The 19358-nt window shown below is 52.6% G+C and overlaps 1 protein-coding gene across 1 annotated transcript; it reads left to right on the top strand.

Annotated features, from left to right (window-relative positions):
- Positions 1-949: 949 nt before the first annotated feature.
- PTGES (prostaglandin E synthase) lies at positions 950-17056 on the top strand. The gene is made up of 3 exons (XM_017848367.1): positions 950-1131; positions 5552-5634; positions 15576-17056. Exons 1-3 carry the CDS (start codon positions 1006-1008, stop codon positions 15823-15825), a joined length of 459 nt encoding a protein of 152 aa, XP_017703856.1. The 5' UTR covers positions 950-1005; the 3' UTR covers positions 15826-17056.
- The last annotated feature ends 2302 nt before the right edge of the window (positions 17057-19358 follow it).

Raw genomic sequence — 19358 nt, 5'->3', positions numbered from 1 at the left:
AAATTACCACAGACTTAGTGGCTTAAAGCAACACAACTTCATTCTCTGACAGTTCTGGTGGATGCAGCCTGAAGTGGGTCTCACAGGGCTAAAATCAAAGTGTCGGGAGGGCTGCGTTCTGTCTGGAGGCTGAGGGGAGAGTTTGTTTCGTCCCCTTTTCCAGTTTCTAAAGGCCCCTGGTATTTCCTTGGACCGTGATCTCTCCTTTATCTTCAAGGCCAGCAGGGTAGCATCTCTCCTGTCTGACTCTTGCTCTGTCTTTTCATCTCCTCTCTTAATTCTGCATCTGTTTTTATATCTTTTCTCTAATTCTACTGCCTCCCTCTTGGAAGGGCCCCTCTGATTACACTGGGCTCATTCAGATAAATTAGGATAATCTCTCCCATCTCAAGATCCTTACTAAATCCCTTGTGAAAAGTCTCTTTTGCCACACAGTCACAGTCATGGGTTCTAGGGATTGGGACATGGATGTCTTTGAGGGTGGAGGGCATCCTTCAGCCTGCCACAGATGGCAAAGTCATGTCCTTGTGGCTGCAGCTCCAGTGTCCAGGCTGAGCATGGGGGCGCATGGCGTGGTCCTCATGCCCACTACCTACCCTGACCCTGTGGAGGTGGGCAGGAAGCAGCAATACTCACTACCTGCAGAGGTCCCGCCAGGTGCCCGGCCTCGTCATTCCCTAGAAGGCAGGCATCACCACACGCTCCCACACTACAGATAAGGAAACAGCTCTGAAACAGATTTGAAAGTATTTCAAGGTTTGCCAGGGAAGAGGGATCCAGAGCCAGGGACAGGGTCTGGGACACCCCGAGACTCTGTTTCTCGGAACTCCAGGGGCTGCTTATCTTTCTCTTCACAGGAGAAGGGGACCCCGCTGCCGCGGGCGTGGGGCGGGGCGTGGGCGGCGCTGGCCGCAGAAAGGCTCTCCCCGCCCCCTTTGTGCTTTCCCCGCAGGCTGCTCCTCCGTCGAGCTGATCACACCCACAGTTGAGCTGTGCTGGCCAGAGATGCCTGCCCACAGCCTGGCAATGAGCAGCCCGGCCCTCCCGGCCTTCCTGCTCTGCAGCACGCTGCTGGTCATCAAGATGTACGTGGTGGCCATCATCACGGGCCAAGTGAGGCTGCGGAAGAAGGTACGTGCCTCCCTGGGAGTCCCTGGCCTGGGTTGTACTTGCTTCTCTCCATGTCCTGTCAGGAAAGCCCTGGGATAGGGAAATGTGGCCAAGGTGTGTGCAGGGCTGGGAGCTGGGCACCCCCTGCAGCCCCATCGGGTGGCTCCCTGCCAGCCCCACTTGTCAGCAAGGCCCGCACCTTCTCCTCTCTGGCTTAAGAGCACTTACTCGCTTGCCGTGCCACCGGGCTGAGTTCTTGGCATGGAGAGAGCTAGCGAGTGTCTGTGAGAGAAGCAGGTTCTGGAGGGTGGAGTGTGGGAGGGTGACAGCACAAAGCCTCTGTCTAACCTGGTGGCTTCCCGGCACGGGAGGTCTGATATCTGGGTGGAGTGGGAACCGGCAAAACAGGAGTCCGAGAAATGTTGAAGTGGAAATTCCCAACTCTCGGCAAATGTCACTAACAAGCCCACTGCAGCCTCCAGAGGCCAGCTCCCAGCCGGGCACCACCGGGGTGCTCAGGGAGGAATTTCCCCACTAATCTGAGCCCCTGAACCAAAACAACATTAACGAGTCCCAGAGCTGGGCCGGGGCAAGTTCCAGCAGCGTCCGTCACACTGGACGGCGAGTCTGCAAAGTCATAGGCTGATCTCGTCGGCTGTCCTGGCAGCAGAATGCAAAAAGACCCCGGGTACCTGTTGCTTCCTCCCCAGGTATTTTAATAGAGGAATCTTTTCCTGAAACTGCCTCTGTCTTCCCCTGTGTCCAGTTCAAAGGCAATGTGAGGCTGGCTCTGGCACTGCATGCGGGTGGATCCTGGGGAGTGAGGATCTTGGCCATGAGCCAGGCTCAGGCCCTGCTGCAGGTACAGGCAGGATTAAAGGCAGGGCAGCTGCCCAAGTGATAGGATGTCTGGAGGCTACAGCATGCTGATGGCTTCTGACTTCTCCCTGTATTGGCTGGGTCCTGGGATATGGGATCTGTGCATCAAGCAGAACAGCTGCATTCACTCATTGAATCCTTCCCAGAGGACTGAATGTGGCCTGGAGCTGAGCATGAGATCCCCACCACAGCCCTGGGGAGCAGGGGAGGCCCCACAGTCATCCCATTTTCTAGGTGAGGAACCTGGGCTCAGAGAGGAGACATCACTTGTGAAGGTCACACAGCCCAGTTTGAACTCCAGTGTCCAGCTTCAGAGCCCACATCCTGTCTTGGAGGCTGGGATTCCTTTTTTGTTTTTTTTTTTCTGCTGTCCAGGCTGGAGTGCAGTGGCGTGATCTCTGCTCACTGCAACCTCCACCTCCTGGGTTCAAGCAATTCTACTGCCTCAGCCTCCCCAGTAGCTGGCATTACAGACACGCACCACCATGCATGGCTAATTTTTGTATTTTTGGTAGAGATGGGGTTTCACCATGTTGTCCAGGCTGGTCTTGAACTCCCAACCTCAGGTGATCCACCCACCTTGGCCTCTCAAAGTGCTGGAATTACAGACGTGAGCCACCACACCTGGCCGAGGCTTGGGTTCTTAACAGCAGGCCAATGATTCCTTTTTTTTTTTTTTAATTATTATTTATTTATTTTAGAGACAGGGTCTTGCTCTGTGGCCCAGGATGGAGTGCAATGGTGCAATCGTAGCTCACTGTAGCCTTGACTTCCCAGGCTCAGGTGATCCTCCCACTTCAGCCTCCCAAGGAGCTGGGAGGTGTGTGTCGCCACGCCTCATTTTTTATGTTTTAGGCAGAGATGGGGTTTGCCATGTTGCCCAGGCTGGTCTCAAACTCTTAGGCTCAAGTGATCATCCCATCTTGGCCTCCCAGAGTTCTGGGGTTACAGGTGTGAGACACTGTGCCCAGCCATGATTTTCTTTTAACATGAATTCAGGGAGGGGAGGAGGCGAACCTGTCCCAGAGCCTTTCTGCCTGATTGGCAGGGACACCGCAGAAGGAAAACCTCACTCCTTGGGCTGCTCGTGAGGTGTTCCTCATGACAACGTGGTCCCCTCTTATCTCTGCTCTGGACACTCAGTGTCATCCAGGAAGGACTTGCTGGAGGTGACAGTCGCAGGCCCTGGCTCCACCACCCACCAGCCTGGGGACCTGGACAAGTCTGGGAGCTCAGTGTCCTCATCTGTAAGTGGGGGTCGTGACAGCAGTGCCAGGAGAATGCAACGCCCCACCAATGTTTGTCCTTAAGACTTGTAAGTGGCCGGGCGCGGTGGCTCAAGCCTGTAATCCCAGCACTTTGGGAGGCCGAGACGGGCGGATCACGAGGTCAGGAGATCAAGACCATCCTGGCTAACATGGTGAAACTCCGTCTCTACTAAAAAAATACAAAATATTAGCCGGGCGAGGTGGCGGGCGCCTGTAGTCCCAGCTACTGGGGAGGCTGAGGTAGGAGAATGGAACCTGGGAGGCGGACCTTGCAGTGAGCTGAGTTCCGGCCACTGCACTCCAGCCTGGGCGACTGAGCGGGACTCCGTCTCAAAAAAAAAAAAAGACTCATAAGTAACTGAAATTAATGTGAGCACAGCAGCCTTAGGTCGCTTTCAAGGGAGAGCAACCAAAGGCTGGCCTCCACCCCAGCTAAGGTGGCACCTTGGCTGCTGACGCTGGGGGCTTCCTGGTCTTCACTGCAGCTGGCTCTGGCCTGGCTGGCTTGTATTTGAGTTGTATCTCCAGGGGGAGCAACCTGATGGGCAGTGGACTCCTAAGGCAGTGCTCACTGTATGCTGAGGCCCCTTGAAAGGTATCACGGATCCACGGACGGGGCCTTCGGTGATTCACTGATTTAAGGGCCAGCAGAGAGGAATTTGGAGTACGAAGGTTCCAGTCTTGGAGATCTGAGCTGCATTCTTCTCTGGGGTAGGGTAGGGCAGGCCCACCAGGGAGGACAAACCAGCTTTCGGGGACAGTCATGAGTCAGAAGCACAGGATTTGCTGTCATCTGAACAATGTAGAAAACCTGCTGCTGCGATTCAGGCTCTGCTGTGGGGCTGGTGGGGTTTGACTGTCTGGATGCCGGCAGGGAACAGTGGAGCAGGGTCATGGGCCTCCGATGATCTCAGTGTGACTTTATGTCTCTGCTTTCCAATGAGAGAAAGTGACAATTCACTGAGCACCTCTTTGTGCTGGGCATTATCCTAGTGGCTTCTCCAGGTCTCCCTCTCACTCGGCACACGGCACATGAGCTGTGATTTCTCCTGCGTTTACAGAGTTCAGGATCCTGTGGTTAATCAGTGTGGAGCCGGGTTTTCAGCCTGGGGCTCTCAAGACCCTCTCATGGCTTGTAGTGCAAAGTCCAAATTCTTCAGGTGCCGCCAGGACCCTGATGACCCCTGTACCTTTATCTTGGGCCCCTGTCCCTTGCCCTCTGTGCTCCAGTGTGCTGGTTTTCTGTTCTTCACACATGCCCAACTTCTTCCAGCCTCAGGGCCTTTGCATGTGCTGTCCCTTCTGCCTTGAATGCTGTTGCTCCAGCCCTCCCTTCATCTGGTTAATGTCAATGCTATTATTATTATTATTATTATTTTTGAAGACAGAGTCTGGCTCTGTTGCCCAGGCTGGAGTGCAGTGGCGAGATCATGGCTCACTGTATCCTCGACCTCCTGGGCTCAAGCAATCCTCCTGCCTCAGCCCCCCTGCCAAGTACCTGGGACCACAGGTGTGTACCACCACACACAGCTAATTTTTGCATTTTTTGTAGAGATGGGGTTTCATCATGTTGCCCAGGCTGGTCTTGAACTCCTGAGCTCAAGTGATTCACCTGCCTCGGCCTCCCAAAGTGCTGAGATTACAGACATGAGCCACCGTACCCAGCTTGTTTGTTTGTTTTAGAGATTGGCCTTGCTATGTTGCCCAGATTGGTCTCAAACTCCTGGAAGCTCAAGCAATCCTCCTACCTTGGCTTCCCAAAGTGCTGGGATTACAAGCATAAGCCACTGCAACTGGCTTGCTTTAGAGGTGAGGTCTTGCTATGCTGGCCAGGCTGGTCTTGAAGTCCTGGGCTCAAGTGATCCCCCTGCCTTGGCCTCCCAAAGTGCTGGGATTACTGGTGTGAGCCACCTCATCCAGCCCTACGCCTCAGCTTTCATGTCACTGCCTCAGAGAAGCCTTCTCAGACCCTCAGACTGGGTCAGGTCCCACGTAAACGTTCTCAAGGCCAGCCGTGTCTTCTCCTTAACAGGTGAGACACCCTGGCCTTCCCTGGTTCATAGGCAACTCCCCCAGCAGACTGTGAGCTTCATAAAAGCAGAGACAGGGGGGCCTTTTCATGGTGAGCTCCCAGCCCCCAGCACAGGGTAGGAATCATGGACGATGGTTGGATGGGCGTGTGTGTAACTGTACCTCTGTTCTGCCACTGTGAACTCTGGTCATGGACAAAACACAGGCCAAGTCAACTAGGCTGTTTGTCTCACTACCAGTGACTCTCAACTGGTGTATTTCAGGCCTTTGCCAATCCCGAGGATGCCCTGAGACACGGAGGACCCCAGTATTGCCGGAGCGACCCCGATGTGGAGCGCTGCCTCAGGCAAGTACTTCGGGCCCCTAGCCTGGCCACACCTGGCCACGGCCTGCCCTTTCAGACCTTCTTCTGCACACGGGGGGCGGCTTGGAGGACTCTCAGGCACCGAGGTTTTCTGTGTTCCTGATCTTCTCTGACTGTTTTACTTTATTCAGTGATTTAATTTCTAATGAACTTTGGAAAAGTAAGACGTGGTCATGACTCACAATTACAAAGTGAGAAAGGTGTCTTCAGTGAAAATTCAGTCTCCCTCCTGCCTCTGACTTCCAGGCACTACACAGTTCTACTGGCCAGGGGCAAACACTCCTGCCAGTGGTCGTGCATCTTCCCATAGAGACTTTCTGCATTTACAAACACGCATGCCACACTTTTCCCTTTGTGCCCCATACATAGAATCACCCTTTATCCACTGGTCTGTACGTGCTTTTTTTTTTTTTTTTTGAGACGGAGTCTCGTTCTATCACCCAGACTGGAGTGCAGTGGTGCGATCTCCACTCACTGCAAGCTCTGCCTCCCGGGTTCACGCCATTCTCCTGCCTCAGCCTCCTGAGTAGCTGAGACTACAGGCACCCGCCACCATGCCTGGCTATTTTTTTGTATTTTTAGTAGAGACGGGGTTTCACCATGTTAGCCAGGATGGTCTCAATCTCCTGACCTCATGATCTGCCCACCTTGGCCTCCCAAAGTGCTGGGATTATAGGCATGAGCCACTGCACCCGGCCTTTTATTTTTTTTTTTAATATGACAACAGAGATTGTTCCATATTGGCTTACAGAGGAGTCCCATTCACTGTATTGGTGCTCCAGCATTTATGCTGCCACTCTGTTGAATGTACGGCCCATAACTTCCCTAACCGATTCCCCTGTGATGGGCATTTGGGCTCTTTCTGTGTTATGAACAGAAGGCCCCAACACCTCTTTTTTTTTTTTTTAGACAGAGTCTCGCTCTGTTGCCCAGGCTGGAGTGCAGTGGCGCCATCTCGGCTCACTGCAACCTCTGCCACCTGAGTTCAAGCGATTTTCCTGCCTCAGCCTCCCAAGTAGCTGGGGCTACAGGCGTGCACCACCATGACTGGCTAATTTTTGTATTTTTAGTAGAGATGGGGCTTCACTATGTTGGCCAGGCTGTTCTGGAACTCCTGACCTCAGATGATCTGTCTGCCTCGGCCTCCCAAACTGCTGGGATTACAGGCGTGAGCCCCCGCACCCAGCCTCAACACTTTTTTCATTTGCCTTTATGGGTATGTGTGAGCAAAACCGCAGGGTGCAACACAGTAATAAGACATTTTGCCAAGTGTGCACGAGTCTTTTCCCACTACTGGTGTGGGAGCCATTTTTCCATCCCTCTGACAACTCAACTGACAACTCATTGTATTGGCATATTTGGGTGGATCCCCACCAAGGTGACAGGTGAAAATGTATATCACATTTTCATTTTGCTTTGCACTTCTTATTTATTTATTTATTTATCTATTTATTTTTGAGATGGAGTCTCGCTCTGTCGCCCAAGCTGGAGTGCAGTGGCGTGATCTCGGCTCACTGCAAACTCCGCCTCCCGGGTCCACACCATTCTCCTGCCTCAGCCTCCTGAGTAGCTGGGACTACAGGCGCTCACCACCATGCCCAGCTAATTTTTTGTGTTTTTAGTAGAGACAGGGTGTCACCATTTTAGCCAGATGGTCTTGATCTCCTGACCTTGTGATCCACCCGTCTTGGCCTCCCAAAGTGCTGGGATTACAGGCATGAGCCACCGCACCTGGCCTTTATTATTTTTTTTTTTTTGGATATGGAGTCTCACTCTGTCACCCAGGCTGGAGTGCAGTGGCACGATCTTGGCTCGCTGCAGCCTCCACCTCTCGGGTTCAAGCAATTCTCCTGCCTCAGCTTCCTGAGTAGCTAGGACCACAGGCGCCCGCCACCACACCTGGCTAATTTTTTGTATTTTTAGTAGAGATGGGGTTTCACCATGCTAGCCAGGATGGTCTCGATCTCTTGGCCTCCCAAAGTGCTGGGATTACAGGTGTGAGCCACCGTGCCCGGCCTGCACTTCTTTATTCTTAGTGAAGTTGAACATCTTTTCATATGCTTAACATCCCCCTGGTCAATTAAAATGAATTTCCTCATTATAAAAATCAGAACTCATTACAGACGATTTGGGTAATATTGAGAAAGCACAGAGACAGAAAGGAGAACCACTCATAGTCCTAGTCACGGTTCACACTTGTGTCTCTCTCCTCTTTGTCTTCTATATCTAAATATTTTTCATAAAATTAGGCATGCATTAGGTACACCCAGTTTGGAGTTCTGATTTTCTTTTGTTAACATTATTTTGCAAACACTTTCCTTGTTGGTAAATGTTACTCAAACAATGATTCTTGGCCAGGTGCGGTGGCTCATGCCTATAATCCCAACACTTTTGAGAGCTGGCAGATCACTTGCGGTCAGGAGTTCTAGGCCAGCCTGGCCAATATGGCAAAACGCTGTCTCCACTAAAAATACAAAAATTAGCTGGGCATGGTGGCACGGGCTCGTAGTCCCAGCTACTTGGGAGGCTGAGGCAGGAGAATTGCTTGAACCTGGGAGGCAGAGGTTGCAGTGAGCCGAGACTATGCCACTGTGCTCCATCTTGGGGTATAGAGCAAGACTCCATCTCCAAAAAAAAAAAAAAAAAGATTCTTAAAAAACTGGCCTTGTGCAGCACACCAACATGGCATAAGTATACATATGTAACAAACCTGCACGTTATGCACATGTACCCTAGAACTTAAAGTATAATAAAAAAAATAAAAAATAATAAAAAAAAAAAACTGGCCTTGTAAAATCCCATCAGAGACCAAATGTTAATTTCACATAATTACAGTCAATATTAAATTTTTTTTGGCAGTTTCTGCTCTGCCATTTTTCACCAGTGACCTGGAGAGTGAGGCGGTGGCACTTCAGGGGTTGAGGGTCATCGGAGGAGCTTGAAGGGGAAGTGGGGAGGACGGGGAGCTGGACAGGCTGAGGCCGGAGACAAACTGTCACACAGGTCTCAACACATTCCCCTGCATCACAGGCGGAAATGGGTGGGACACTGTCATTTAAATAATACACATTTCTTTCACTTGAAAGAAAGTCTGTGGGGTTTTTTCTTATGTTTTTCTTGGCCATTGACGATAATATGTCCACTTGAGGTTTTAAAAAAATTACAGACCTGTGTCATGTAGGAAGTTAAATTCTTTGCTATTTAACCCTTTCAAATCCTTCATAGGAGGTCCGTCTCTCCATCAATGCACACCTACTATGTCCAAGACACTGTGCTAAGCACTGGCTGTACTTTCATGAACAAAAGCCTTCTCCGTACATGACTTCCATTGGTGACTCTTGCCCCTGGCTGTCTCGGCCCTCCTGGACAGTGGAGAAGGATGGAATGAGCTGTCCAGGCAGCAGGAGGCCAGGATGGTGGGTCACCCGGGGCCAGCTCACAGAAGCCACCAAGAGGATGCGTTTTTGGCTCCTCCCAGGCTGCAGAAGTTTCATGTAGCAACACTTTCATGTGGCACAGGAGTGGCCAAGTGGCCTTACAGATACTTGGTTTATTTTTACTGGCTGAAACCAGGCCCCATGGAGAGACAATAGACCCGGGGGGTGCCGAGACATTTCCACCCAACCAATCTTTTTCTTTTTTTCTTTTTTTTGGAGACAGAGTTTTGTTCTTGTCGCCCAGGCTGAAATGCTGTGGCACGATCTTGGCTCACTGCAACCTCCGCCTCCCAGGTTCGAGCAATTCCCCTGCCTCAACCTCCTGAGTAGCTGGGATGACAGGCACCTGTGACCATGCCAGCTAATTTTTGTATTTTTTTTTTAGTAGAGACAGGGTTTCACCATGTTGGCCAGGCTGGTCTCAAACTCCTGACTGCAGGTGATCCACCTGCCTTGGCTTTCCAAAGTACTGGGATTACAGGCATAAGCCATTGCGCCCAGCCCAAAATAACCCATCATCTATAGTACTGGGGCTTAAGTGGTTGAAATTCATTTCAGCACTTTCTGAGTGCCTCTTATCTAATAATACTTTATAGCCATTTGGTGAGGACTTACTGGAGGCCGACTGTATACTGGGTCCATGTCAGACCTGGGCAGTGCCTGGGTCCCCTGGGCCCTTCCTCCACCACCTGATTTCACAGAACATCATGGAAACTTGAGCGTGCAGAACTAAGAGAATTCTATATCCTGCCATCTGCTACTGGAGAACTGGCTGGAACCCGAAGGGGGAGACCACCTGGAAGCAAAAGTTGGTTAAATATTAGACCAGGGTTTATGGTATGATTCGAGTCACTCTTCTGTCAAACAGGAAAGCACTTCAATCTTGGTTCTTGGAGCATAAATCTGCCTTGCAGTTTAGCACAGGCTGGAGTCCAAATGTGAGCCTAGCTCTGGGAGAAGCCAAGGACCAGCCACCTTTTCAGGATACCTATCTGGAGTTCCTGGTAATGTGTGTTTGGGCCAGAATCTGAGGTTGGGTGTATGGAACTGCACGGAGGGGTTATCTGTGTGGTCCCAAGGAAGGGAGGCAAATGCATAACCTAAGCCTGGAGCATTTCTGTTTGGAGCATATAGACTTAAACGGAGTGAACAGGTTTGTCAGGAAATTGGGTCCCAAAATGTCAGCCCTGGAAGTCCCTTAGATGTCATCCAGCATGTACATTTTGTACATAGTGAATGCAGGCCCAGAGAGTGAGAGAGATTTGCCTGAGGCCATGGAGCTAATGAGCACCACAGCAGAACTGGAGGTTTCCAACCTAACACTCCCTTCCCACTACACCATGAAGTGCTTAAAAAAAAATTTTTTTTTTTTTTTTTTTTTTTTTGAGATGGACTTTCACTCTTGTTGCCAAGGCTGGAGTGCAATGGCGTGGTTTTGGCTCAATGCAACCTCCACCTCCCAGGTTCAAGCAATTCTTCTGCCTCAGCCTCCCGAGTAGCTGGGATTACAGGCACCTGCCACCACGCCTGCCTAATTTTTGTATTTTTAGTAGAGACAGGATTTCACCATGTTGGCTAGGCTGATCTCGAATTCCTGACCCCAAGTGATCCGCCTGCATCGGCCTCCCAAAGTGTTGGGATTACAGGCGTGAGCCACCTCGCCCGGTCTTTTTTTTCTATTTTTTTATTTTTTATTTTTTGTGACAGGGTCTTGCTCTGTCACCCAGACTGGAGTGCAATGGAATCCCAGCTCACTGATGTCTTGACCTCCTGGGCTCAAACGATCTTCTCACCTCAGCCTCCTGAGTATCTGGAACCACAGGCACGTGCCACCATGCCTGGCTAATTTTTAAATTTTTATTGTTGTAGAGATGGGATCTTGCTATATTGCTCAGACTGATTCCAAACTCCAGGGCTGAAGTGATCCTCCCACCTCAGCCTGAGATCACAGGTGTGTGCCACCACACCCAGCCCCATAACGTGCTTTTTATTTATTTGGCCTGAGCATCTGAGGGCAGTCAGAAAATCTGGCAAAGCCAAGAGGATAAAGTGAGCTTTAATGACGGTGTCCAGGACAGGGCTGGTGATGGCGATGGAGGAGATGGCGGCTTGCTTAAAATCTCCCTACTCAGCTGAGCACAGTGGCTCGCACTTGTAATCCCTGCACTTTGGGAGGCTGAGGCGGGTGGATCACCTGAGCTCAGGAGTTTGAGACCAGCCTGGTCAACATGGCAAAACCCCATGTCTACCAAAAATACAAAAATTAGCCAGGCATGGTGGGGCTCGCCTGTAGTCCCAGCTACTTGAAAGGCTGAAGCATGAGAATTGCTTGAACCCAGGAGGTGGAGGTTGCAGTGAGCCGAGATCGCGCCATGCACTCCAGCCTGGGCAACAGAGACTCCGTTTCAAAAGAAAAAAAAAAAAAAGATCTCCCTACTCAGTGTCCAGGAGTGTTGTAAGCACTTTCCAGGAATCCACTCACTTGGCACTCTGAGGAGGGGCCTGGCACTCTCGGCTCTGCTCCTGAGGCTGTCCCTCTACGGGAAGGCGATTTCACTGTTTTGTATACCTGTCTTTGAAACGAAGCAGGCACTGCATTGTATCAATCCTGATACAAATTCAAGGAAATTGCCACCGTGGATGCCAGCAGGTGGTGGAGAGAAGAGGAGACCCTGTAGAACGACCAGCAACTGTCCCTGTCCTGGTCTTCTGGGGGTCACTGTCCTCACCGCTGTCACCTAGTGCCGGAAAATGCAGTTGGTATGGAAAAGTCTGTGGAGGGTGAGGGCAGGCCTGATGCTGCAGGAGGCGATACAAGTCCAGTCTAGTAGGAATTTGCTTTGGGTGGCTTTTACCTTAAACAAGTGGTTATTATTTGAATGATGCATTTCACCCGAGCATGTCCGTGGTACGTGCCTGCCTCCATGTCTCTCGGTTTGGAGCCTGGAGGTGGGAGGAGGGAGGTGAGCTTTCTTCCATCATTCTTTGGTGCCTCCATTGCTCCCTGTCCCTGGCCACTGCAGCCTCAGAGGGGCCCCTCTGCGGTTTGAGACAGACCAGACGAGGGAGGGAGGGCTGGGCCAGCCCCAGGGGCTGACAGTCAGAGCTCCTGACCACCTCTCCTCCCACGCTGGTGACTGCTGAATTGCTGCCTAATGGCTGGAAATAGAAGGTGGGGCTCAGTCCCCGCTTTTTCTGCAAGGCCTGCTCCTCCCCAGCCTGCAGATGTGCCAGGCAGAGCAGGGTCCACTTCTGCCACGAACTTCTCCCTGTTTTGTTCCTCCTTCCCACCCTGTCTTCCCCAACCTCTTTCCTTCACCCACTCTTCAGGGTTTAGCTATGTTTGTGAACTATCTGTACTGTGATTCTCTTAACAGCTTTCTAAACATTGACTTACTCTTTTTTTTTTTTTTTTTTTTTTTTTTTTTTTTGAGATTGAGTCTCACTCTGTCGCCCAGGCTGGAGTGCAGTGGCTCAGTGATGCGATCTCGGCTCACTGCAACCTCTGCTTCCCGGGTTCAAACAATTCCCCTGCCTCAGCCTCCTGAGTAGGGATTACAGGCGCCTGCCACCATGCCTGACTGATTTTGGTATTTTTAGTAGAGACAGGGTTTCACCATATTAGACAGGATGGTCTGGATCTCCTGCGTGATCCAACCACCTCAGCCTCCGGAAGGACTTATTCTTAAAATATCAACACAAATTTTAAGGAATGGCTGAGTGAACAGATTGCATATGCTGGTTGTGCTTTTCCTGAAACTTTCAAATAAACATTACAAAGTCCTCATCCAGGTGGTATTCCCTTGGAATCACTTGTGACAGGCCAACCTCCTTTTGGGACATAATCAAAAATGGGTTTTCCAAGGGTGTCCCTCTAATCAGCCTGTATCGGGATGTGGGTACCCACAGCTCCATTGCCAGAGGACGGAGTGATTTTTGTTTTGTTTTGTTTTTTGTTTTTGAGACAGAGTCTCACTCACTCTGTCGCCCAGGCTGGAGTGCAGTGGCATGATCTTGGCTCACTGCAACCTCCACCTCCCGGGTTCAAGTGACTCCCTGCCTCAGCCTCCCGAGTAGCTGGGATTACAAGCACATGCCACCATGTCCAGCTAATTTTTTTTTGTTTTTTTTTGTACTTTTACTAGAGACGGGATTTTGCCATATTGGCCAGGTAGGTCTCAAACTCCTGTGCTCACATGATCCACCCGCCTCAGCCTCCCGAAGTGCTGGGATTACAGGTATGAGCCACTGCACCTGGCCAAGAATGGAGTGATTTTGGAGGAACACCTATTACCTTTCCTCATGAGTCCTGGTAAGGGACTTACTTGACTGGGAGGTGCCCCCAGTCTTTGGTTTCTCCCTCTCTTTTATTTGATTGATTGATTGATTGATTGATTGATTGATTTGAGAGAGAGTTCCCCTCTTTTTGCCCAGGCTGGAGTGCAATGGCATGATCTCAGCTCACTGCAACCTCCGCCTCCCCGGTTCAAGCGATTCTCCTGCCTCAGCCTCCCGAGTAGCTGGGATTACAGGCATGCACCACCACGGCCGGCTAATTTTGTATTTTTAGTAGAGACAGGGTTTCACCATGTTGGCCAGGCTGGTCTCAAACTCCTGACCTCAGGTGATCTGCCCACCTTGGCCTCCCAAAGTGCTGGGATTACAGGCGTGGGTCTGTAATCTCCCTCTCATGTCTTCCCTGAAGGGAGTACCCCAGAATCTATCCAGAGCCAGCCTCTCTGACGCAGGCAGGCCACAGTGTTCCCCACTGCTGGGTGAGACCTGCCCTGCCACAGACTTGCTTTCCTTGTGTCTGAGTTGCAAGGTCAGGATCTGGGGGAAGAGGAGAAGAGGGGTTCATGTCAGTCTCGGGATATGGGGACCCAGATGCCAGGTGCTGTGTCCTGAATTTGGCCTGAGAAAGATCTAGGCCCTGCTGGGTTTACAGGAGTTCTGTACACTCAGATTGAATTCCTCTCCCACTCTTATTCTGCCTCACTCCCTCATGTGCACCACACTGTAGCCATGGGCTCGCTTTTCTGCACATTGAACATGCTGTGCTTATTCTGACCTCAGGACCTTTGCACACACTGGTCTTCCTTCCTGGAAAGCTTTTCCCCTGCAGGGTCAGCTTCTCATCATTCAGGCTTCTGCACAGATGTCTCCTTCCCTGCCCATCCCCACCCCAGACAAGGTGCAGAGCTTCCTACAGTGTGGAGTGGCCAAGCACTCCAGGCTCCCTCCCTGTCCTGCCCTCTTTCTTTTGGTCAGGCCCACACACCATCGCCCTGGCCCAAAAATCGTCTTGCCAGTGGGAGGGAAGAGAAGCACCCTGCAGCGGGTCCCCACACAGGTGCTGCTAGTCTGGGCCTGGCCCGAGGATACGGCATTATGGGTGGAATGCATGGCAGCAGGAAGGCCTGGAGAACACGCTTCTGTTCCTGCACCTCACACGCGTGGCCTGTCCTTGGGGGAGGTCACGCCCTGGGCACTGAATTCCTGTTTATTTGAGCTTCCAATGTGGCCATCTACGGGTTTAGTTGCTCATTCAGTCTCTAATTTATGGGACTCACCCTCCTCACCTTTCACAAAGGAAGCAGGGCATTAGTAGGAGTCTGGAAAATGTGAACCAGCTCTTAGCAGAAGAGGGTGAGTTTTCTGAGTTTTCTTTCTTGGTCATTTATTTATGGTGGGGTTATACAGAGCTCCCCCACCCCCGTCACATAAATGCACATGCTTGATGACTTTCAACAAAAAAGGAGGCAGGAAATGATGTGTAAAATGAAGAGCTTCACCGGGGGCTGGCCATCGGTTGACGCCAGTGAGTGGAAGCGGATCTTGTTATGATTGTCCCTGAAAGGATGGGTGGTACTTAGATTTAGGGGCAGGGGACATAGCCCGGCATGCACGTCAAAGGCCTGCTCTTGGGCTCTAGCCCCTTCTGTTCGGGAGGGGCCCAGGAGGCTGCATTCAGAAGGAGGATGACCTCAAGCCTGACTCAGAGAAGTCCTGCTCTGGAGGTAAAGAGCACAAACTTGAGTCAGAACTCGGTTCTAATCCCAGCTCCTCCACTCGTTGGCTCTGTAAAGCACTCAGCACCTCTGAGTCCCACTTTTCCTGCCTGGTGTCCAAGGGCTAGAGAGGAAGGTGGGGGATAGCATGGCAGGAGTGGGGTCCTGGCAAGCCCTAGAGGTATGGTAAGAGCATCCTAGACCAGTAGCCCTCTGTGACTCCCAGCCCATGACGTGGCCTCGCGGCCTCAGCTGCTTGCAAGCATAAGCTTGGAGCTGCTCTTCTTCTGGACTCCGGGGTATCCATCTCCTTGACCTGGCCATTAATGGATTTGAGTGTCTAGTATGCCTGAAATGACCCCCAGTGGGTCAAAGCCTTGTCAGGGCAGAGCACCCCAGCTTCCATGACACTCTCAGAAGGGCCTATGGCCCCAAAGCTAACACCTGACTGACTACACCCCTCTTGTCTCCCCAGGGCCCACCGGAATGACATGGAGACCATCTACCCCTTCCTTTTTCTGGGCTTCGTCTACTCCTTTCTGGGTCCTAACCCTTTTGTCGCCTGGATGCACTTCCTGGTCTTCCTCCTGGGCCGTGTGGTGCACACCGTGGCCTACCTGGGGAAGCTGCGGGCACCCATCCGCTCTGTGACCTACACCCTGGCCCAGCTCCCCTGTGCCTCCATGGCTCTGCAGATCCTCTGGGAAGCGGCCCGCCACCTGTGACCAGCAGCTGACACCTCCTTGGCCACCAGACCGTGGGCCAAGAGCCGCCGCGGCTGTACCTGGGGACTTGGTCTTCCTTCCAGATTGTGGTGGGCCCTGAGTCCTGATTTCCAGGCGACCTGCTGCGCATATGGGTCTCTGGGCCCAGTGGGCCTGTGTGTGTGCGCGTGTGTGTATATGTATGTGTGTGTGTATGTTTCTTAGCCCCTTGGATTCCCACATGAAGTGACTGACGGGAACCATTTCAAGACAGATTGTTAAGATTGACAGAAAATCCTTCAGCTAAAGAAACAGAATATCAAAAACACCACTCCCTCTCCCTCCCTAACAGTGAAAAGAGAGAAGGGAAACTCTAAGATTCCCAAACCTAATGATCATCTGAATCCCAGGCTAAGAATGCAGACTTTTCAGACTCACCCCAGAGATTCTGGCCCAGCCAATCTAGAGGCAAGACTGGCCTGGTATTTTTTTTTTTTTTCCAAGACAGAGTCTTGCTCTGCTGCCCAGGCTGGAGTGAAGTGGTATGATCTGGCTTACTGCAGCCTCCACCTCCCAGGTTCAAGCGATCCTCCTGCCTCAGCCTCCTGAGTAGCTGGGATGACAGGCGTGTGTCACCATACCCGGCTAATTTTTGTATTTTTAGTAGAGACAGGGTTTCACCATGTTGCCCAGGAGGGTCTCAAACTCCTGGCCTCAAGTGATCCACCCACCTCGGCCTCCCAAAGTGCTGGGATTACAGGCGTGAGTCACTGTGCTCAGCCACCATCTGGAGTTTTAAAAGGCTCCATGTGAGTCCCTGTGATGGCCAGGCCAGGGAACCCCTGCCAGTTCTCTGTGGAAGCGAGGCTGGAGTCTTGGGTTCCTGTATGGTGGAAGCTGGGTGAGCTGAGGACAGGACTGGCTCCTCTGCCCTGGCAGACGCTTCCCTTGCCGTTGGCTTTAGATGTCTTTGCTGGAGTCTTCTCTCTGGCTCAGGTGTGGGTGGGAGGGGCCCACAGGAAGCTCAGCCTTCTCCTCCCAAAGTTGGAGTGCCTCCAAAGGGCGGAGGAGCGGGAGCTTTGGGTGACCAGTCACTCAAAGGAACTTTCTGGTCCCTTCAGTTATCTTCAAGGTTTGGAAACTGCAAATGTCTCCTCGATGTGGAATCCTTATGTATGAGTGTGTGTGGTTTCTCCTAGACCTGTGACCTGAGATATGTGATTTTTAGTCATTAAATGGAAGTGTCTGACCAGCTCCGCCCAGCACCTCGTCTTGGGTTGCGCGTTCTTGGTGTTCCCTGCTGCCCAAGTGGGACTGATGCTCCAGCGCGCTGGGCGTTCTTGCTGGTGACTGTCTAGAGCCAGTGTGGCGGGACAGGGTCTCTGGCGCAGACACCAACGCGCCCTGACTGGGTGTTAATCACACAGCAAGCAGCAGCCTCCTGCTTCCCGTTGGGGCGGGCAAGGTGACATCTGGCGAGGGGAGCCAGGAGCACCCAAATCCTGCCCCGGTCAAGTCACCCCTCCCTACGGGGCTGCCCCGCCCGCGGGTTGCCATCAGCTCCGTCAGCGAGGACACCGAGACTCCAGGAGGCCACCGCCCTGAAGTGCTGGGCCAGGTCTGAAAGGCGGGACTGCCAGGCTCCCAAAGCCCCTGTGCGGAGCGCCTGTGCTGCACGGCCTCACTTTCCCTGAACGCCCCCTCCCAGCACCCCGATGCCGGTGCCCCTCTGACGGACGTGACCTGCCGTGCCGGGGTGGGGTTCTCCGGCAGCGCAGGGACCCCAGGCCCCGCCAGAAAGCGCCGTGAGTTCCCGGCTCCCGTTCGGAGCTGCGAGAGGAAACACTGCCCCCTGGTGGTAAGGAGACGCCTCTGTTTGGGGCCGCAGCGGCCCCAGGAGAGAAACGGAGAGGGCGCCATCCAGATTGAGCACCTACTGTTTGCTAAGCGTTGGACTGGGCATACTAGTTGGATTTTTTCACCTAATCCTTAAAACAGGCTGGGTGGGTTGGCTTATGTCTGTAATTCAAGCACTTTGGGAGGCTGAGGTGGAAAGATCTGAGCCCAGGGGTTTGAGACTAGCCTGGGCAACAGAGCCAGACTCCCTTTCTACCAAAAAAAAAAAAATAATAATTAGCTGGGTGTAATGGTGCCTGCCCGTGTTCCCAGCTACTCGGGAGGCTGAGGTGGGAGGATCGCTTGAGCCTGGGAGGTTGAGGCTGCAGTAAGCCGAGATCCCACCGCTGCACTCCAGCCTGGGCAACAGAGGGAAACTGTCTCAAAAAAAAAAACCCCTAAAACAATCCTAGGTGGGAGGGATTTCTGTTTTTTAGATGAGGAAGGTGAGGCTTTTTAGATGACAGAGGCGAGGTTCACAGGAAGGAGGCTTGTAGGGGGGTCTCCTCACAGGGGAGAGGTGACTTGCCTGCTGTCCCTGGGCTGGGACACTGTAAGGCCAGAGGGAGGGCAGACCCCAGGGCAGGGGCCATCCAGGAGGCGAACCCAACGTGCAGTTTTGTTGCTGTTTGTTGTCGTTATTGTTTTAGACTGAGTCTCACTCTGTCACCCAGGCTGGAGTGCAGTGGCACCATCTCGGCTCACTGCAACCTCTGCTTCCCAGGTTCAAGCGATTCTCCTGCCTCCACCTCCCAAGTAACTGGGATTACAGGCGTGTGCCACCACACCCGGCTAATTTTTGTAGTTTTAGTAGAGACGGGGTTTCACCATGTTGGCCAGGCTGGTCTCGAACTCCTGACCTCAAGTGATCTGCCCGCCTCAGCCTCCCAAAGTGCTGGGATTACAGGCATGAGCCACTGTGTCCGGCCACACCAGCGTGCATTTTTATGTTTATATTTTCCTTCCTGGGGAAAGAGGGGCTCTGTGGGCAAAATAACCTGCTGGGAACCCACAGGACCCAGGTGAGCAGGGGCATCGGATGCCCATGGCAATAACGTGAACCTGGGGCGTGGGTGATGGAGGCGGCGCCTGCCATACTGGAGCTGCAGAGACCACAAGACCATGAGGTCCCCTCCCCAGCACCGCCCCTGTTCTGTCAGCTTGCGAGTGCCTCCTCAGGGTGGGGTGGTGCCCGATGCTGGGGTGACAACCTCATCCTGTCCCCAGCCCCATGCTGCTTCAGCCTAGGGTGGGCAGGCTCCGCAGGACAGGGTCTGGCACAACCCCAAGTGCTCAGCACCCTGATGGAGGCAGATGGGGCCTTCTAACCCCTGCTGGGGAGCGGCTGCCTGGGGAGTGGGCAACTCACCTGCGGTGGGGGCTGAAAGACCGGTTTTAAGGGGACCATCCAAGCCAAGAAAGTGAGGAACAAAGAGAAGAGCTCAGCAGCTCTCCCCAGACCCCTCCACCTTGAGCCTGGGAAGCGGAGGGTGGTGGGGAGAGTGGGGGAGAGGAAGTGTGAGGGTTGATGGTGTGGAGGGGAGATGTACGGAGGGGTGTGGGGGTAGGGAGGGAGTGGGGGGGAAGGATGGGATATGAAAGGGAAGCGTGGGTGGTGTGGAGAAGGGGTGGGTATGGAACGGAGAGGTGGGGTGGGG

Source organism: Rhinopithecus bieti, unplaced genomic scaffold, assembly GCF_001698545.2.
Source record: "Rhinopithecus bieti isolate Rb0 unplaced genomic scaffold, ASM169854v2 scaffold_29388, whole genome shotgun sequence".
NCBI classification, from domain to species: domain Eukaryota; kingdom Metazoa; phylum Chordata; class Mammalia; order Primates; family Cercopithecidae; genus Rhinopithecus; species Rhinopithecus bieti.
This window is presented reverse-complemented; position numbering and strand designations above follow the sequence as displayed.